The sequence below is a fragment of the Lathamus discolor genome, chromosome 2, assembly GCF_037157495.1.
Source record: "Lathamus discolor isolate bLatDis1 chromosome 2, bLatDis1.hap1, whole genome shotgun sequence".
In the NCBI taxonomy this organism is placed as follows: domain Eukaryota; kingdom Metazoa; phylum Chordata; class Aves; order Psittaciformes; family Psittacidae; genus Lathamus; species Lathamus discolor.
This window is the reverse complement of record NC_088885.1, coordinates 152,247,534-152,269,305: the sequence shown is the minus strand read 5'-3', so window position 1 is coordinate 152,269,305 and position 21,772 is coordinate 152,247,534. Positions and strand designations below refer to the sequence as shown.

The 21,772-nt window shown below is 40.7% G+C and overlaps 2 protein-coding genes across 8 annotated transcripts in view; both read right to left on the bottom strand.

Moving 5' to 3' along the window:
* The window catches only part of TG (thyroglobulin), a 153,076-nt gene extending 148,273 nt beyond the window's left edge, over window positions 1-4,803 (bottom strand). Inside the window, exons 1-5 of the mRNA XM_065668978.1 lie at window positions 4,716-4,803; window positions 3,084-3,192; window positions 2,104-2,201; window positions 1,657-1,860; window positions 1,062-1,221 (exon numbers count right to left, since the gene is read on the bottom strand). Of these exons, the coding sequence (XP_065525050.1) occupies window positions 1,062-1,221; window positions 1,657-1,860; window positions 2,104-2,201; window positions 3,084-3,192; window positions 4,716-4,803 (659 nt within the window). The remainder of the gene's footprint in view (window positions 1-1,061; window positions 1,222-1,656; window positions 1,861-2,103; window positions 2,202-3,083; window positions 3,193-4,715) is intronic.
* A 9,949-nt stretch (window positions 4,804-14,752) lies between these two features.
* The window catches only part of PHF20L1 (PHD finger protein 20 like 1), a 53,423-nt gene continuing 46,403 nt past the window's right edge, over window positions 14,753-21,772 (bottom strand). For 4 of the 7 annotated variants that reach the window (XM_065668979.1, XM_065668984.1, XM_065668985.1 and 1 more), the window contains 4 exons: window positions 20,627-20,822; window positions 19,877-20,246; window positions 16,234-16,399; window positions 14,753-14,924 (listed from right to left, as the gene is read on the bottom strand). In XM_065668979.1, coding sequence (XP_065525051.1) covers window positions 14,782-14,924; window positions 16,234-16,399; window positions 19,877-20,246; window positions 20,627-20,822 — 875 coding nt within the window. In that variant the 3' untranslated portion in view covers window positions 14,753-14,781. The remainder of the gene's footprint in view (window positions 14,925-16,233; window positions 16,400-19,876; window positions 20,247-20,626; window positions 20,823-21,772) is intronic. The other 3 variants (XM_065668983.1, XM_065668986.1, XM_065668987.1) reach the window with 1 other exon arrangement.

Genomic DNA, 21,772 nt, shown 5'->3' with positions numbered 1-21,772 from the left:
CCATGGACAAGGATTTGATCCACTGTTTTCCAGCCCTCTACAATCACCTAAAGCCAGTCATATGCCAGCAAGCCTGTTCATCACATACTGATTCACCTGTGTGAGCAACCCGGGCACTACCTAAATGGATGAGTGTTTCCCATCATCATGTGCACCATGCTCTTTGCAAGTAGTCTGTCTGTCCATCTTCCATCTCCAATATGGAATTATCTTCCCTACTTCACACTTACACCTGAATTCCTCTGTTCCTTGTTCACATGTCTCATTTGCTGTTGTGTGTCTGTCTGAAAAGTAGCCCTGGCTATTTTTCCAAATACAGATCACAGTGTGGTGTCCACTGCTGTGTTGAGGACACGCTAATTGAATGCAGGGATGAAATCTCAGATTTCATATTAGATTTTTCTAAATGAGAAAATTTAAGTAAGAAATAGGGGTTTTTACTTGTTCCAGTGACTAATAGAAAATAGCATCATGTGCAGTCACAGAAAAAGGGCTTCTTGGGGGAATAAAGGCACAGTAATAGAATCATAGAATCATAGAATCATAGAATCATAGAATAGTTAGGGTTGGAAAGGACCTCAAGATCATCCAATTCCAACCCCCCTGCCACAGGCAGGGACACCTCACACTAAACCATCCCACACAAGGCTCTATCCAGCCTGGCCTTGAACACTGACAGGGATGGAGCACTCACAACCTCCCTGGGCAACCCATTTCAGTGCCTCACCACCCTAACAGGAAAGAATTTCTTCTTTATACCCAACCTAAACTTTCCGTGTTTAAGTTTGAACCCGTTACCCCTTGTCCCTGCATGTCCCTAATGAAGAGTCCCTCCCCAGCATCCCTATAGGCCCCCTTCAGACACTGGAAGGCTGCTATGAGGTCTCCACGCAGCCTTCTCTTCTCCAGGCTGAACAGCCCCAACTTTCTCAGCCTGTCTTCATACGGGAGGTGCTCCAGTCCCCTGATCATCCTCATGGCCCTCCTCTGCACTTGTTCCAACACAGTGACTTGAAAAGATTTGCAGGATTGCTTCCATGTTCAGAAGCCTGGGCTCTTACTTGTTATAACTATGAAGGAGGTCAAAAAACATCATGTCTGTTGTGTTGACAAACTTGCACTGGACAGGCAGAAACTCTCCGTCTGCTGAGCACTGCGGTGGGCTCTTCTCCCCAAACCCGTGAAGAATGCGGCGGTCTCGGATCTCACAGTTCCCCGGACCTGAGGGGAAACAAAGGTATTGTTTATTGGTGCTTTAACTGCCCACAAACAGCTGAACAACCACACCATGGTTTGGGATTAGATTCATTACATTGAGTGTGGACACCTAGGTGTCTTGTATTGTCTTTATGAGGAGCAGGGAGTTGGGCTCAGTGATCCTATGAGTCACTTCCAACTTGGGATATTATCATAGAATCGTAGAGTGGTTTGGGTTGGAAAGAACCTAAAGATCGTCCAGTTCCAACCCCCATGCCATGGGTGGGAAATATTTTATGATTCCATGAAACAGGGACTTAAATGCCTCACTTAAGCACTTATACCTCTATAGGATAAGTGTAGACTGCAGTGTCCAAGCTCCTGATCTACCTACTACCTTTCATTCACGCCAAACCTTTCAAACCTACAACCCCCACCACCCTGTTGAATACTACTTACACCGCCTTGGCTTTCCTTTCTGCCTGGTACCATAAATCTCCATTCCTTCTGGATCCACACACCAGCACTGACCCAGCTCCGTGTCACACTGCACCACATCAAAAGCCCCTGAATCCAGGCACTGAGGGACGTAGGAGATGCTACTGCTGTTGATGTATCGACTCACCAAGATCCTCTGCTTCTGCAGCTGGCAGAAGGATAAGCCTGTAGTGCCAGAGAGAGGCACTGTCAAAGGAAGGTATTTGCTGGGCACTGAATCATTTATCAAGACATCATATTACTATTACTATTCTATGATTCTATATGAACCTTCTCAGAGCTGCAAGTTCTGGTTACAACAGAGTCCGTCAAAGCCTGGGGCTAACCTGCCCTTGATTTCAGCAGTTCAAATGCAGATTTAAATGGTTCTTTACACAATCTGAACAAAAATAGAAGCTTGTGACTTACAAGATACAGGATATCCGCTCTGTTTGCTACCAGGTACCTCAATGCCATTCTCATCCACACACCAACAGGAAAGACCATTCCTACTGCACTGTACAGTCCTGAAGGAGATCACAAGCAACATATTTTACTTCACTAGTGACGGAGTCCTAAGTCAGTATGGGACGTTAACAAAAACATAAAGCAAGCCAAACAAGTTCAAGGACTCTAACACTGCTAATAATGGGATCAGAAAGGGCTGTGTTCCTGGTGACTTTACCTAATGGGAGCTCTTAATTCTAGAAATTCTGTGAATGAACTGCAGGTAAGTGACTAGAAGTCAGAAGCAAGCAGGTTGGAGAGAATCCAGGTTCTCAGCATTTAAGATATACCATACATTTTGAGATATGTTCTAAGTCAAATCTAGAATGGTCAAGGCCTCCACCATAGGCAACAATAGTGAGACAGTAGTAGAGAACACTACAGTCTGTTCCCCAACACAGCCTTAGGTTTATCTCATTATCTTCTTGCATCCTCAAGCAACATGCTGCTCTAAAACACTGCACTCCATGGGCTTTTTAGTTCCTTTACTGCCTTTGGAAGGAAACCAAACTGTGCCACCTACAGCAGGGTAGAAAACATCTCAAGTCAACTTGGCTCAGCTGCACCAGCCAGCACACTGATCACAGGCTAAGTGCCCACGAGCATGGGTAGGAGAACACAGGTACACAACAACCTGCACCACGTATTTAACATGCAAATAACGCTGCCAAGATTAGCCTGTTAATGTTAAATTGATTTTAAACCCAGAGATTACTTCCAGCAACATGGAATTCATGCGGGAGAAGCTGGATCTGCAACTTGCTTCGGCGAAGTCACATCAAGACTCCTGCACCCCTCACCACCGATGTGGAGGCCCCTCAAAACAGAGGCTAAAGCAGAGCTTTCATTAGCAGTAAAAGGTCACTTTGCATAGCAGCAGAATAAGAGCAGGGATGGGTTACCTGAACTGGCCATCTTCTGAGCACTGAGGAACGTAGGTTCCTCCTTCTGAAAAAGCCTTTTCCCTCTGCAGTTCGCATGGACGTAACGGTTGGGATTCTGTCTGATACTCTGAAAGCGGCAAGAAGGTTAACACGTGAGGGTGGTTTCACCACAAGCCTGCTCTTATCAAAACCCTGTCATTGCCAACGCTGCATGGTAACAGCCCCAGGCTCCCGGGTCCTCCCAGTTGTTTCCCCACTGACTGTTGAGTGCATTTCTGCATGGGGCAGCACAGGAAATACTGAACAAACTCACTGGTCTGCACAGGTGCAGGGTAAGGACACAATGGAGATGCTCACGAACCCTTTGCTCTGTTTATTAGTCTCAGCTCTGTTCTGGTATGGCTACCATTTCCTGGAACCTGGGATAATTTACTTAGAGCCTGTTGTGCTATCACCACAAAACAGCTCTTTGCCATAATCACACATCACCGTTAATATTTCTGAGTATTTATTCTTTATTGAAGCTAAGTCAGTCACTACACGAAAGGACAGGTATATTTTCTTAGGTCATGAAAGACCAAACAGGATCAATGCCTAGCAGTTAGCACCAGAATAATTCATACTAGGAGCACTGCTCAACTTTTACTAGGGCAAGTAGTCAACCACTAAAGCCACCTAGCAAGCAACCAGTCAACTCCAGTTCCTAATGCATTCAAAATCACATTTGGATGCTGCTTCAGGAGAACGGTGAAATTCAGTAGGTTCTTTTTTATACTTGACCTGACACTTTCCCCATCTTCAAAACCCAATGAATGTCATGCTCTTAATTCCACTGACCAGTTCCATAACAACACAGCAAACAAACCCATAGCTACAGCAATTTAGACCAACGTATACTTTATCCAGTATTTGATCTGAGCGTGACCACACACAGTAGTGCAAGTATGTAAGCATTCTGAATACTTTCAGCCTCCATCAATTTGCAGCTTAGGGACTTCTTAAAGCATTGACAGCTCCTGTGCACCTAAGACCTCTCAATCACTTCTGTTCCTTTGAGTTTTCACTGTGTGCCTTAAGACCAAGCAAGAATTTGCAGGGGATTTTAGGTCAGCTCACCTATAGACATGCACACGTAGGAGCATTTTCATCTCCAGCTCTGAGCCAGTTGCTCTGGGATGTGTGGAGATCACTGTGTACAGTGCTACAGAGGGTCTACTAAACACATCTGAGTTAAGGGATTAACTCAGTGATTCAAACTGCTTGTTGTGCAGAACTGTCAGACTCAGACCTAAGAACTGAGGACAGCTATCAGATTATCCAGGTTAAAGCCTAAATTAGATGATGGCTCATAACATATAATCTTAGGACCTTCACATCCCTGCAGCATCACTTTTTCTTACCCAAGCTAGCCTAGCCTGTTCTTCCAGAAAACCTTTTTCTTTCCACTCAAAATCATCAGATAATCCTGACTATTTAAAGTCCTTATAGCTTGGTATTTAACACAAGCTCAGTTTGCACAGCACACAATAACTAGCTAAGGCTGCAGAGTCAAAGATTCAAGATCATTATTACTTCATCAGAATAATACCCAGAGCAGCACAAAGAACACAGGAGCACAGCCACACAAAGGAGAAGAACAAGAGTACTCACCAAATATATTGGCTGCTACTATGCTGACATAGCAGCAAAGAAGGGTGCAAAATGGGATGGAGCTCATCTTGCAGTGGGAGAGCTCCATCCCTCTTGTGAGCACCACAGCCCTGCTCACCCTGTATAGCCTTCCCCTGCCTTTTTATAGCAGCCATCCTCGGATGGGCTCATTTATGCTCTGGTGGACTGGAGAAGAAAAAGGGCGAGTGACGCATACGATGCTCATGAGAAACCCACAAGAGGCCCCTTCACCTGGAACAGCCCTCGAGGTGCTCCTCAGCCAGTCCTCATCCCCGCTCCAGGGAGCACTGCTGAGCCCAGCCACTGGGAGGAGAAAAACAGCAGCAGGCACAGGGGCTGATGGGGGGACTTAGTTAAATGTACACGTACATTGGGTATACTGATGTGACCCTGGCTGGGGCTCCAGCTCTCACTGAAGTGCAGTCAGAGTTTGTAACAGAAGTACACTTCTTTGTGTTTTAGAGAGCTTAGCCTGGGGACAGGGGACATGGGACAGGCAGTAGCTAAGCCTCCAAACACCACAGCACTAGGAGTAAACACAACTCTTAAAGCGGTCGTTAAGTGAACACCAGAATGGATGCAGTGCCCCTGGACTATGAAGGGAACTGAGGGTCAGTCAATTGTATTCTGCCTTCTGGTTTTACTCTCACTTGCACAGTGCCCTTTAATAGAGCCAAGTATCCAACAGGAAGCAGCTTAGCTTCTTGGGCTTCATCCCCGGGGGATGGTCGTAGGCTGATCTCCAGTGATAGCAGCACTCAAGATCTTATGATTCATGGGTACTAGACAGAAACAGCTCTACTGATGCTCTCTTATGGACCATATCTTGGTGCCGTCAGTGATCCAAGCATCCATCTGTGTGACCACTGAAATGCTACGCTGTCTGATGCATATAGTAAATGTTATCCCAAACAGCAGCACAAGCTTGCTTTAGCATGGCTAGGCCTTATTAAAATAAGTGGGACTATGTTTGGATTTTGCTTTCAAGCAACCTACTATGGACTTGAGGAAAACCAATAGTCTGCAGAAAGACCAAGCTGAGGAAAGATGATGAAAAAGTCCAGTGTAGATGGCAGACCAAAAAAGGCAACTTTCAGAGGCATAAAGACAACAAATCATGTAATAGCACTGATTAAACAGGCAGAGAAAGAAAATGAATTTCTGGATTAGCATAGCATTTGTAAGGCAATGTACACGCAGAGCAAAGGAATCCAACTAAACACGGAACAGCCAGCATCAGCACTAGGGTGGCTGCACCAGGAAGGATGAAAGGTTTGACCATGACATGTATTTGTGACTCAATTACGTTTCAAGAGCCTCTGGTTTCTGTCTGACCCCCAGAGACAGCCTAGCCCTATGGCATTGGGCTCCCCAGGGCAGCAGGGTTGGTGCTGCCAGACATGAGAGTGTTTCCAAAGCACTGAAACACATACCCAGGGGATGTATGTGAGAGATACCAATTTAGCCCAATATTCTATAGTTAGTAAGATAGTGCCATTCATGTTCCTTGTGCAGCAAATGAGAAGCAAGCTCATTAAAGTAGCTATTCACGTCCCTTATACTTTGCTAGGTCATTAGTAGCTGACAACAGAGCAAGGCAGACAGAAAAAGAAAGGTACCAAAAGACCACTATTAACAGAAAGAAGCACAAGTCCACAACATCTACATAGGGATGATACCCAAGATTACTTTTATTTCCTTCAGAATCACTCAGAAAATCACCTCTGCACTCTGCATCTTGGGAAGAACAGCAAAGTCTTAAAAGTCTCTTAAAAAAAGTGAGAAAGTGAGTTTTGGCAATTGGCATCACTTAAACCACACCTAAATGTGCGTCAAACCAAGACGGGTATCTTGGTACATACAAGTTCAATGGGATGCAATAGCCTGTGGACTAAAAAGAATTAAAAAAGGCCCTTGTCTATGGCTGGTCAAACTAATGAAAGCCTCTCTTCATAACCTTCAGTGAAGTGACAACTGAACTGACCTTTATTTTTAGCACCTAAGAAAAGATGGAAGAATGCCTTCAATCAGCTCACCAGTGAAGGGGGGAAAAGGAGAAAAGGTCCCTGGGGCCAACACAGCCTTAAAACAAACCTGCCTTCAAAATCATTGCTGTGCTGCTGGAAATGAGGGGCTTGTTTATTGTACACACTGGCAAAAAGCCACTCAAACGAGACTGTAATTGTTGGGGGAAAGAAAAACATCAGTGTGATGAAATCACAAACCTCAAGGGAGAAGCAGAGCATTTATTCATCGTTCCAGACTGGCACACAGAAAGGACGATTTGTGCAACTGCAGCTTTTACGTATCCAAAAGCCCGAGGGTAAATGATTCCTGTATATGAATATACAAACATCTGTACTCACAGACAAGTTGCTCTCGCCCACATAAAACTTAAGCCTCAGCAGTCAACCTTAGTGTAACAGACGGATTTAAGGCAGCCTCTTGAATGAGGCAGCAAATTGGAAGCAAAAGTGCTAAGAACTGAAAACGTTGGTAAATTATGCCCATACCAACCTGTTAATTTACTTTTAAACAATAACTTGTTTTTCTGTTGTTAAATCACCAATATTGGACCATCCTACCCAAATTTTAAGAAAACTATGTAAGAATGCTATGTAACACCATTAGTTAGGAACTACACATACATAGAGGTGAACAATGTTTTATACTTGGTACAGTTCTTCCTAACCATGAGCCATTAGTCTCAATCTTCTTTGATTTTGGCACAAATAATAGTAGCAAGAACTTGCCATCTCCGATTAGGTTTTAAGAAGTCCTTATGCAATACGAAATTGGAAGATGACAAAGGAAAAAAGCAGAGCCCCAGCAGATAACGCAAGGTTCAGTCACATACATGACACGTTCTTCAGATTCAGAGATCAATGGGGAAGTTACAGTAACTTCTACACTAAACTTGGCTAGGCCAGAAAAGCAGGCAGAGGACTTCACAGTGGTTTGTGTTTCAATAAGCCAGCTGGCAAAGTGCTTTTGGTGACCACAGAACCTAAAGAAGCCCATGTAAGAATGTTTGAATTTGCCTTTGTCCCTGCAGAAATGAACCATTTCTAGGAGAGGTAAATGACTTTTCTCTTACTTGCCCATTGGAGATCAGTTTTCCTTCACCCAATGGTACCACAGCGATGCAAGGTAGAAAACTACTTCTTTTAGTCACACAGCCTCCGGGATGCAGACTGTTTTGCCACCCCAAACAGAAGCCACATCTGCAAGCCACAATGGCACAAAGGGCAGATGTGCACACGGGATCAGTTCAGTGTTTGACAAAGGCAAGTTGACACTGAGGAAAGACATCACCAGTCACACAAGGACAGCAACAGGGTGCCAGGCTTCTGGTGTCAGTAGTACAAAACTGCTTTTGGTCTTGATAACGCAGTACTTCACCTTCTGCAAACTGAAGGCAACAGCATACAGCCAATGGAGTCAGAGAGCAAGTTCAAGGGCAAACACAACTCCTTGTGCCACAGCACAAGGCTGTGGAATTCAGGATGCTACCTGATGCTGAAATGAATCAACAAAAGACAGATGAAGCCCATGGAGCACAGATGTGTCAGTGACTGATAAAACTGATGGTCTTTATGAGGGTTTTGGTGAAGGAAACCTCAGTTTAGCAGAAGTGAAAGATACATTAAGGGAAAGACCTATTTGTAAAGTTCTTTTATAGTCAGATGCTTTTACAGATGCTGACACTGTTTCTACTGAAGATCAGACACTGGGCTGGGCAGGTGTTCGGTCTGAGTCAGGAAACCTCTTCTTTAACAAGCCTGCTAACTAGAAAGAAGTGCTTTGGTGTATTACTCCAAGATTTGAATTTGGCCTTGTATCTTTAATGTGAGCGACATCTCTGAGGCTGACCCTTCAATAATGATAAACTTTTAACTCTGAAACAGTTTTATGTTTACATTTTTATATTACATTATCATATCCATTATATTACATGATCATACCTATTTTGCTGTGAACACAATTCCTCTGCATTAGTAACTCTTTCAGCTTCTGTCCAATTTCATTCATCTGCTGCTCATGGTTTACACCCTGGATGGCAAGATGTCCACAAGAGCTTTCTTAGCATTGCTTGCTTATTTGTTTTCTACTACAGCAGAGTCCTGAACAACAGTTTGTAGGAAGTATTACAAGCAAATCAATTAAAAGCAAATTGAAGCTATTTTGTAAAGACATTGTGCAAAGGCATAAAACTAGAAACACCCTCAGAAGGCAGAAGTCTGCCCACAGAGATGCCATCACTGTGAATCACAGAGCCATAGAATGGTTTGGGTTAGAAGAGACTTTCAAGATCATCTGGTTCCAATCCCCTGCCACAGGCAGGGACACTTTCCACTAGACCAGGTTGCTCCAAGCCCCATCCAACCTGGCCTTGAAAGACATCTTTTATCAACCGAGTGCATTCCAGAACTCAAACCCTGACCGAAACTGTTAAACACCAAAGCAGGTCAGGAAAAGAAAAATCTTCCAGTTACTTTGCCACACAGTGTGTGAGTACTGCAGATAATTTACTGATTGTGTAATTTGCCTACAGGCTGAAATATAACTGAAGATTCCCTGAAGCTTTCCAATGTATACAAATAAATATCAACTGCATACAGCTTAGTGACTAGAGGCTAAAAACACAAGTGAAGATTCCCTGATGGTTTAAAACACATACAAGCACTCACCAGCTCACCAAAACAAAAGTCCACTGAACAGGAGCCCAGGCACGTAGCAATCTCAACAGACCTTTATTGTGAGTATTAGAATGCAGTCAACATTATTGCTACTGTAAAAAACAAATCACAGGGGAAAGTATTTTTGCTTCTCTCACAGAAGATATAATAATAGTGCACTGCTGCCTCTCTCAGAGTGTTTAGTGACAATACACTGACGCATGTGGCTACAGCTGAATAGAGGTGTTGAAGAGAAGGCTGCTGTTGGATGTAAACAGCAACTGAATTAGCTCTAGTTACTCAATTCATAGAATAAGGCTGGCTCATCTAGCATTTACACACAGGCCCAGTGTGTATGGAAAGGGAAGTTCACTCCCGAGCCATTTTTCATGGAGTTCCTTTTCTCCACGTGGTCTCCAATTTTTCATTTGGGCTGTTCAGGTTGGTGCAGAATGGCTGCCAAATGCATAGCCTGCTCTTTGTGCAGTGTATTTTCACCATCATTACATGCTTCATACTCATTTTCCATATATAAACAGATATACACATAGTGTATAATACTTATTGCTAAAGACAGACACCCCCCACACCCAGTGCCCAGGACATAGCACAGTATAATAAAAATCATTACTGAAGTATTTCAAACATCCTCTGTAAAATCATCACCTAAAGCCATACACACTCAGTACAAGAGAGGAAAATACAGTGTCAGCTCATAAAATGTGAGAATACCAATGGGCATGTCAAAGGGATTAATCCTCTGGCCTTAATAAGCACTCCAAAATTAAGGTGCATGTACTATAATACTTCTAAGCAGTAAAGAGAAAACCTACAGTTCCAGTGTCATAAACCAACATGGCAAAGATGGGTCCTGTTTGCAAATGAATGGCATCATTGCATTCACCTCCTTTACACATCAGCACCCCCACAGAACCACCACAGGACAAAGTAGTCCAGCCAGCCTCACGGCACACTTCTTGCTACGAAGCCCCTGTTCGCAGAGTCCTTCTCACACCTTACTTTTGTTGTTGATATTTATATGAAGCTCCAGTTCAGCCCAGGATCTGCTTTGTGCCTGTTTAAGTTTCAGCAAAGAAAACAATTGCAGTTTCCTTTCAAATACAAAGGAAAAATGTTCTGGTTTGCAAGCACCAAAACACTTTCCTGATTTTAACTGTGATGTTTGAGTGACTCCTTCACATCCCTACCTTCAGTTTGGTAAGGAGTGCTGGAGCCCAGCAGTGCCAGAGGGATTTTGCTGTCAGTCATTCAAGTGCAGTTAAGTCAGAAGCCAGATGGGAGGCAGAAAGAGATCAGGAGTCTCTTACTAAAGGGAAGCAGAAAAAACATCTGAACGTTTGATTACGGTACGCACACTCCAACTGTACCCAACTCATAGCACACACTGGAAGCTGAGGCCAGAAGAGTAGAGGAGACCTTCCTCTAGGAGTGCTTCCCACCACAGCCATAAAGAACTGGGTACAAGAACAGAGTGAAACCCTCCAGGCATCACAGAAGAAGCCACTGCTGAAAGCTGCAGAACAAAAGGAAAAACAGATGCAAGATGCAGATCAGATGAGGAGCGCATGGGGAAGCTCCGAGACAAAACCAAGACAGGTGGATGTCAGCCATACAAGACTGCACTCACAAAAGAACAGTTTCAGTTCTTTGCCACCCAGCAAATACTTGAAATCTATCAGAAAGCTGCAACCCATCTTCAGCTATTTAAAGAGGACCACAGGCTTCTACCACTGCAAATTACAGCGAACAAAGACCTATATATCTAAGACCAGAATATTGAAATATGGGCACTACTCAACCTACAGCTACCCAAAAGGGTTAGCAGGAAGTATCTTCCAACCCTGCCATATGACTTGAAGTATCGCCCATTTTGTAGCTGAAACATCTGATCATGTCACCAAGAGTACTTTCATTTATGACTGCGATACTGATGTCCTACTGCCATCACTGCAACTGAAAATGCAGAATTCCTACAGAGATGCCCACAGTACAGTCAGAGGAAGGCAGCTTTGAAACACATCACCCTGATATCACCATGAATAAAAACAACCCTCAGGCAAAAAAGCTGGGCATTTAAAGGCTCCACAAGATTGCCATTTAGCCCTGTGAAATCACAAGAGGCTTCTGTACAACAGCACTTCCCTTTTATTTATTGCTATAAAGAACTTATATTAGGTTAAAAGAAGGCTGCAAATATATAATTGTTACCTTTCTGTGCACACATATCAAAACCACTCCTCACACTGCCATATACTATTTCTTTCTCCAAGTGGGTCTGCCTCCATCATACAGCACAAATGACTGTAATTCACACTTCAATAAACGATGTTGCAAATACACTGTGTGAAGATCCCTGGCTTATTTACAGAGGAAGACAGAAAACGATGCCTACATGAAGAAGATTCTCGATAAGGCTGACTGGAAGCGATACTGGTCTGAACCAGGTCACATCAGGTTTGACTGGCACACAAGCAAAGCAATCAACTGTAGGTTCCATTCTGTGCAAAACACTTAGCATTTTTATGGCACTTGACTTGTAAGTGTTCGAAGAAAACACTTCAAAAACATCCCAAACCTTCGAATGCTTGAGAATCTGGAGCCAAAACTTAACGTTCACGCGGTAGAGACTACCATCACAGTTTGAGAAAGCAAACTCAGATGTCTGTGAAGCATTCAAGCAATGCATGACGTATCACAGCACAGTCCAAAAGGACACTGAGATTGTGCTTCAGAAGATATAAATGCTTGCAGGGATCTTTCTAATATGTAACTACATAAGAAATTAAGATAAAAGAAGTACTGGGCAGATTGCTTGTTCTTGTAAGCACAGTCCATCCCAATAAGGCAGGATCCTGAGGGATACAATTACATACTCATGTAAATTCAGAGACCATTACAAACAGAAGACAAATTAAAGCTTGCAGCCAACTTTTGACCTTAACCTTATTATTTCCTTTTCAGGATAACATTCCTTCATCTCTGCACTAAGAATGCAACCTCCATCGTCCCACTTGGAATCTCCGGGTCCACCTCCACCTTCAGTAACATTTACAATTATATTACATCACACACATTGCATAATGTTGCTACAGTGTATGCTCTATAGATTCTGTAAATACACTCCACTTTGTTTCAAAGTAATTCATCTGGATTTACACTTCTCTTACACAGTACCACATTCAAGGTTATGCAGCAAGTGAATAATATAGAAGAAAGTCTCACATATCCCAAAGCAAGTAGGTCACTCAACTATTCATATTGTTTGAAGCAGTTATTTAAGCATCCAACTACATAACAGAGTATTTAATTTATTAACAGTTGCTATAAAAACGTCAACAGCTCCTCAGCTCTTGTGTTCTTTCTGCATTATGAAGTTGCCAATCATTCCATAATTAACTTCCATGTTACCATGCAGCTCTGCAATGTCTCCTACAAGCTTGATGTGGCAAGACTTTTTAAATAGTAACCACCCTGTAACAGGGGTTTACATTTTGCTTTGGACATCAATAGTGATAACTCACTGCAGATACGACAGACAAACAGGAAACGTTGGGGTAGGTTTAGTTTAGCAATGAACCAGCCGTGCTGCTTGCTTCCTCAATAATAGTTCTATCATAAAAGTTCAATGCACTGGCTGCAAAGTCTTTCCCAGATAATCCATCTTTGGCACATATTTCAATGTTATGCATCCTCAAAAGGCATTCCAAGATTATTTTTGATGGTCTGTACATTAGAACAATCATTACATTTGTATGCAGATCAGGAAGAACAGTGGAAAATGGAGAGTATGCAGAATAGTTTTAATAAACAGTTTTACATACAGTACCTTACATATAGAACAGTGTGTTTGCAAATTTAAATAGATTTTTGAATGTACAGTGGCTTGTACTCTTTATCAAAAGGTAAATTCAAGTTTACTGTCTATCAGTTCTAAAATGCATTTATACAGATAACTAGAACTGATAAACAGACGTGAGGCATAAAACGTTCAAGTATCTTAATGTCACCAGTTAAATAGCCTCCTTTTAACAGTCATATTTTACAAATTTCAAAACCTGTACATACATTATTTTCATTTTTAGAAACTGCTTGTTAAAAGGTAACATTTCATGTTAACCACCAGTTCTTAGAGTCTATTGTAACAAAACTAGACGTGTAGATATAAATGTAGAGAGTATGTATATATGTACATGTGTAGCTATACACATATACATACAAATGTGTGTGTAGCACTGGGTACAGCGGCAACTTAGAAGCACAGGGAAAGTCCTGGGCTCAAAATCCAGCAAGAGCTAACAGAGCAAGTAGGTTGCCTTTGGTTTCATGACATTTCATTCACTGAAGCTGAAAGGTTTCATTAAAACATCTTGGACCATGAATCTCGTGAGATTTATTCTAGTGGTTTAGCATATTCCCAGCCACAGCCAGATTTGCTGCTCTTGTCATTCCTCATCCCAGCTGAGGATGGTAAAGTTTCAGAGGGCCAACACCAGAACAGAGCTTACCCAGGACAAAAATTGTACCTTGAACCCTGAACACTGCAATAGAACATAAAAAAAATATAAACTAGATATAATTTTGGATGGATTGCTGGCACCGAGTAGGACTTTGGAAAAAACCTTCACGTAAGTCATAACCAAATTCTCATCCCAGTGGTTTTAAGTAATATTTGGCACATCTGACCACTATTTGCCACTTATGTTTGAAAGGAGCCTAAGGGTGCTGTAATAAGGATTCCTATTTAAAAAAATAGTTTAAAAAGGAGACCATGATAAGTAGTTTCTTTCAAAAAAAAAAAAAAAAAATCAAAGCTAACATGTTTGCTTTCCTGAACATTCATGAGAGAATAATCTAAAAACTTCCCTTGTAGAGAGGATACAGATCTCTCTGTGTCTATCTTTCACTAGCAAGACAAGAGGAATTCATTAAAAAAGCAGTTCCCAAGAATATCTAGTCAGCTGGGTTCTGCTAAGTTAGATTGTTTTTGCAAAAGGTTTCCAAACAGTAGCATTGTTCTTCACCGAGTTTTTGTTTGTTGAACTTCCTTGGGGGGGGGGGGAAGGGGAGGGGGAGGGGGAAGGCAGGATTTTCTTGTTTATCATGTTCAAATCATATCAGCATTTTTCAGTATGAGATATGTTACATTTTGAAGTTTGGACATTGCATATTCAGACTTTCAATACGAGAGATTCCTTACTCTAAATTCCCCTCTCTAAAGCTTCAGGCTACTAATCAGCAAAGAACCAGATAAATGCTCAGCTTTTTGCTGACTTCCTGTCAGTCTTGTGGCTAGTAAGAAAATTCACTGTAAAGATCCTATTTTTATTTCTTTATTCTTCCTTTTGTCATACAGAGCAAAGTGTTGCTATTTGCTGTACTTTCCCCATGTCAATTAAGAGCTGTTTGATCCGTCGCTTGAGCTGAGGCAATCTTGCCAGAGGATCTGGTGGTTCCAGTTCTCCAGTGAAATCAAGCCAGCTTTCTAAAACTACAGAAGGAAAAGGAAGAAGTTGATTAGAGTAAGTCTTCGAAAAACAGCTTTCACAAAAATTAAACTTCTCTTTCTTGCTCTGTCTCTTATAAGAAGGGAAAATGTACTGAGGCTGTGATTTTTGCTTAAAAGAAGAAATTAGATATAAAGAAGAAGTTCTTCACTGTAAGGGTGCTGAGGCGTTGGCACAGGGTGCCCACAGAAGCTGAGGCTGCTCCATCCCTGGCAGTGTTCAAGGCCAGGGCTTGGAGAAACCTGATCTAGTGGAAGGTGTCTCTGCCCATGGCAGGGGGTTAGAACAGGATGAGCTTTAAGGTCCCTTCCCACACAAACAATTCACCAACTAATTCCACACTTCACTTGAACAATCCAAACGTATCTTCTGATTTGATTGTTACTATAAAAAGGTTCTAGGAGCAAATTATACTTGTAGCTAGCAGTTTATTATTCATGCATGTAAAAAAAAAAACTCAGTTCATGATGATCTAGCTATGACAGTTCTGCAACAGAAAACACAATCCCTAAATGCAAGGCTTCTCTCACTTTAGCAGGCTCCTGTTTACAAGGTCCAGATTACAGAATGGTTGTCCAATCTTCAACAAATGATTTCAAGGAATTTCTATGTTTGTAGAGACGAAGAAGGGAAAAGGTCAACCCTCTCAGCCTATAAATACGGCCTAGTACTAGCAGGAATACTGAAAGTAAAACTGCAGATAGAAATAAGACAATTTTATTTGTCAAAAGATAAATAAGGACTCCTATGAGTAGACTAAAAGCTTGCCTCATTCTTAATTTCTATGACTGGTGAGTAAACTTCTGTGCTGTAATTACTTAATCCTCTGCTACAACTCCACAGAAGGTTTTTCATGAAGCTTTATTTGTCTTACTGATATATAGCAAAGCAAAGCTGAAGGCAGAATGAACACAACTTTATCCCTAAATATTGTCAATTGCTAGAACAATCAGGCCAAAACCACTCTACGCATTTAAAAAAAAAAAAAAAAAATCCATCAACTTTATTATCTGTATCTGGGCAAAGATTAGACAAGTTATCTCAGCTTTCTGAATTCTACCTCGTGTCACAAACTTAAGCTAAACTTTCAGGGGTCCTGAGTGCTTAAGCTACTTCATTGGGCATTCAAAACCTGTGGAAGGGTGTGGGGCTGCAGGCTCTTATTATCATTTTAGTACCCAAATTTGAATGCAATACTTAAAAATCCATTCGCAGTGCCTCAAATCACACAACACAGGGGCTTTCAAAGATGCTGTTACAGGTGTATTAGTAAGTATCTAGCAATGCAGTTACCATCAACTTCTTTTTCAATCAGGTCCATTCTGCTGGTGACTTCATTCTGTACATTCTCTATATGGGTAAGGAGATTTAGCTGCCATTGAAGATGTGTGTCCACTTGTTCTTCTGAGCCTTTTCTTTCATTACAAACAAACACAGTGTTTCCTTCAGCGGAATTCTTCTTCATAGGAGCAACAGAAAGAAAAAAATTGCCATTTAAGAGGGTTTGTTTTATGTTTGCTTTGTTTTCAGGTGTAGATTTCAACACTTGTCACAGAACAAACTATGCTGGTTTAGAATAGTACTTCTGTCTACTTGACAAAAAGCATAGTCAAAAAGCCATGTACCATGATACAGCAATAGACTAAACCAAACAAAATGCAAATTCCATACAAAGGAGTATATATAGCACTGGAGGAGTGAGGCAAGAGGAAAAGTTTACCAGCTTAAGCACTTTAATGCAGCAAGACAGACTGCATTCCTGTGCTCTTTTTATATAAAGCATGAGTTAAATAATGAAATCTAAACTGAACCGGTACACCAAAAATGTGCAAAACCCTGAAAGTTTGTTTCTAGAGAATTAAGAGAAATATGCCTAAAATGCATTCATATCCAAGATGTCAAAAGTCTTTATTTTGCTGGCCATTCTGTTTGTTGGTTAAGACAAAAGACTTCTCTTCCTACCATTGCTATGGTTCCATGTGAGTTGCAAGCACAAGTCTGGGTCGGAACTGAACACGCCTGGGGTTAGTTACAAGGGCAATAATATGCAGAGTTACGCATAAGGAGTCTCTGAGGAAGATTAACTGCTCTGAATTAATTAGTACCCTTATAGCAAGTTCCTCATCTTTCTGTATTTGGCATTTCAGCTAATGAAAACGACCAAAGGAGATATATCAGATTTAATGAGTTTAAATGTTCAGTATCTCCATTAATTAGCAGGATCCACAGTTTCCATTTTCTGTCCACTGTGATTTCAGAGCTGATGTTTTTTCACTATTTACAATTCTATTTTAGGAACTAGAATGCTGGATATGTGTGCTCACAATGTCGGTTCATGGGAAATGCCAGAATAAGAAGCTTATTTTACTGTATTAATACACTTCTATGATGAAGTGCTCAGCTAATTTATTTTTCCACATCTCATAACACCACACTTAACACCATTTTGTTCTTAAAATATGTCTTCTTTCTGTCAATAACAGGAAGAGCGAGAAGAGAGGGGAAGAAGAGAATAGGGACCGATAGCTTTTAAGTTACTTATTAAGAAAAACACCAAACACCAAAACCCATCAAAACAAAAAGATTTTTAAAATCCACTAAAAAAACCAGATCAAACTTGGGCCAACCTGGTGGCAGCTTTATGAGAAAATCTGGAGGACAAGTACAGTCAACACTTAAAATATGAAAGGAGTTAAAGCTATTTATCACAGAGAGATTTGAAAAGTCATATGAAGACTCCAAATTCTACAACCTTTCCAATAGAAATCCTTCTCTCAAGACATCAGGTTTGCCTCCACAATGTTTTCACTATTCAAACTGTTAATAATCTTACAAAGGGTAACTCCAACATAAATAACAGATGCCCTACTTACAATTTTCAGACTCCTTCTAAAAGCATAAGAGACAAATGCCATTTTTCCAGTGCTGTATGAGGACTGAAGTGCACCATTCTAAAACCAAGATCATAGAATCATAGAATAGTTAGGGTTGGACAGGACCTTAAGATCATCTAGTTCCAACCCCCCTGCCATAGGCAGGGACACCTCATACTAAACCATATCATCTGGTTAGGTGAATCTTTAGATGCCCACTGCACTGTGGGAGAAAATCTTAAAGCTAAATAACATCTAAATAGCAACATAAAAGATTCCTCCCCCTCAAACACACCCTTTTAATGACCTCTGTATTTGTTCAAATGGCTAGTAAATGCTCCTTGAGAAAAGCAACAAAACCACAAGGTCAAACAGGTCCTCCTCTAAGACCAGTGTAGGCAATCAGGGAGTGGTGGCAGGGGTAGTAAGAGAAGCAGAGTACAACTTTTGAAGAAAGAAAGAAATGTGAGGTTCAGATGGGGAAGGCTCATTCTTTCAGAAGCAAGAACAAGGAAACAAAGTGTAATTTTAAGTGATGGGTAGTCCAAAAAGGAACTTGATAATAGCCAATCTGAACACTGTTTATACAAGAGGATATGTAACAGAACTGTAAGACAAAACAGTATCAAACAGCAGAACATTAAAGGCTTCGCAGGATGCTAGAAGGAGAAACCAAAGCCCCAACCAAAACTTTGACAAGGAGAGCTTAAGAAGGCATCTTACAGAGAACTTATTTTATGTAAAAAAATGGCACTTCAATCTCAGTGTCCTCTTGGTTTTAAGGCAAGTATGAACAGGCTTATGGAAAAACGAAGGGGTGCTTTTAAATACATACTAACTCTAGACAGAAAGCCTCATTTCAGGTATCAAGGCTGACTACTGACAACAAGGAGAACTAAGGAAATAATACTCTGATACTACCCCAAATCAGATCTCCTCTTGGTTTAAAACTGAGAGCCCGCAGATTTATAGACATTTGCTTTAGTCTCTGAAGAAAACATTAGTTTTGCTTCACTGCTCACATATATTTATTTTTAATTCTACATGAACTGATACTATTTATAATGACAATTTAAGCTACTGTTGGAAGGAAAGTCTATTTCACACTGCTGCAAGTCCCTTTACTATACATACTATAATCATGCAATTTAGCATACAAAATTATTCTTATCTAGAATAAGCCAAAATTTCCCATTCAGGCTACATAACTTACATGCCAAAACTAAACTTACATTTCAAACTAAAAGAGACATGTCTTACTCATTTCTTCCACACCAGAAATTGTACTTCAAAAGGAGAATAAGTTGGGTGATTTATTCTCACATGGTTGGCATTGCAGAAAACAGAAAGGATTGCTTCACTTTGGGTTTTTGCTCAAAGAGAACTCCTTACTAGAACCAGACTAACAAGTTTTCAGACCTTTTCCATTAAGCAATGGATTTAAACCATTAATGCAACCTGATATGTTTAAATAGCCAAATGCAATCCTCACTAAAAACCTGTGAAATGTTTAATTAGGAGAAATACACAATATAAAAGGCTCAAAAGAAGGTGCACCAGGTCAAATTTGTTGGTCACTCCTTGTGGACATAACTGTAGACAGTGTTGCTATTAAATGAATACAGTACAATAATAACAAAAGTAGTAGTTTAACAAAGAACAGGAGCCCAAAATATAGAAAGCAGAATTGAGAAGAAAAAAGAAATCTGTCCCATTTTCCTCACCTTGCAAAAACCACATAAGTTCTGTTCCAAGATCCTGTATTTTAAGCATAGGAGTTCCACACCACCCCCCACAACCAGCGAATTGAGTATAAACAGTTTTAGCATAGGCAATACTTTAACCATACTTCACATTTCATTCACCAGCTGAAATGGGCATACTTCACCTGAAACTATTCCAGTGATCCAGCTTTCTGCTTTAATTATTTCTGCTGACTTACATGACAGAATATGTTGACTTCTGGCAACGAAAGTTTCTAAATACTTGTATGTGCTTGAGTTTTATCACCTTGAGCATATTTTTCCAACTAAGAAACTTCCCAGAGGAAGAATGATACTTACCTGCTCATTCATGCCACCATCTTTAAAAGAATATTGTAAACAGTTTTTATTCTCCCTGTGAAACTCCTGATCTTCATCAAAACTACTTGTATCTTCATCATCTGAGCTCATAGGGTCAGCAACTGCTTTGCAGTCTTGACCAAAACTCTGTGGTTTTTGGTAACTGTGCTCACTTGTGATGTACGTTTCTCCCATCTTCTGGGGTATACTTGGTGGCTGTTTATGGTTCTGACTGCGACATGTCCTTTCAGTTGGATTAACAGCATCTGGCAAAGTCACTGATTTTTTCTCTACCCCAACAGTTATTTGCTCTTGTTCTTTTCGTGTCCCTGAATAAGCCCAGAGATGAAGGTCTGGGTGATGCTTATTTCTGGAACAAAGGGGAGGGAAAAAAGCAAATTATAGAGAATGAACTATTAAGTGTCCACTTCTGCCAAAAGATCAGAGCTATTGGGAAGCCCCATTATCAAACACGTAAGTATTCCTAGGTCACTTATCAATTTACAATAAATCCAGAATGTCCCTTTAACACCAAACTATTAAAAAATAGTCATTAAAAACATCACTAACAATCCTAATAGACCGTGCTGAACACAACTCTCACTCAAGCTGAGGGTACTCTACATCTTGCACTTGAAGTATTTAAAACTATTTTATACAAGAAAGAACTTTAATGTGAGAGCTTATGGAATAATGGTAGTCTCTGCTACCTAAATAAAGATAGGCAATAAACCCTGCACTGACACTTACTTTAATATCCCAATCTTCAGTTGCAGTCCATGCAGTATTTCAGTTACACCATATACATCTGCCAGTAGGTGATGCGTTGACACAATCTTTTTGGCATTAAGATGAGAGTAGTTTTCTTTCAGAAATGATAATCCACACATGTGTCCATTGTTTAACCACTCTTTATCATAAAGATATTTGGCACTCCACCTCTGACCTGGGATAAGCAAGAAACAAATTGAGGGCCATCTAAAGCCACAGCAGAACTAGTCTTAAATAACTGGAGTGCTATAATTACATGCTGTACTCTCCTAAACGTCTCCTAACACACACGAAAGAATGATTCAAGATCTTGTTATTAATACATTAAAATTCAGTTTTCATGGATTAAGAGGAAGCTCTTTAAAACTTATAAAACCAAAAAATAAACCTGAAATCTCAAGTCCTCTCTAAATGGCATTTGAAAATAAAATCTCATCACCTCTCCAATCAAAGTACAGGATACCAAGAACTGTGCTATGATCAATCTAACTGACAAAAAAAAAAAAAAAAATGGTTTAAACTGGCATTTTATTTATCTAATTACTGCAACTTACTTTAAAGAAAACTAAGTTACCAAGAAAATGTTAACAGAGTGGATTTTATATGGATATATGCAAAACAAAGTTTGTTTCAATACTGAAATCATTATCTACCTATCAGAAGCCAGGAGAAGGCTTCATGAAAAGCAGACATTTAAAAGTTATCTGCCAGCATTGCTCCTGCATTCTACTTTGAGGTGCCTTTGTACCAGACGCTACTAGACAGGGTATTGATGTAAGTGCACCTCTTGGTCTCCCATGCTATGGCAACATCCATAGCCTTAACCCAACAGGCATCAATGAGTATTTAGCTACTGCTTCTACAGTAACTTAATAGCCATTTAAAAAACCAAAAACCAGCAAAACCAAAAAACCAAAACTCAGGATGTATAATGCTAACTATTCCAATGCTATTTACAATGAGGAACCCAGACAAACAGAGTGACTGCAGTATGTTACATTCAGTTTCATATCAGACTATCACCATATACAGAACAAAGAATGGGTTGATGGAAGCCCTTCATACCTTTCAGGAGAATACCCTGTCTATCTCCTTTCTGCCCATTATCCCAATACACTTTAAAAT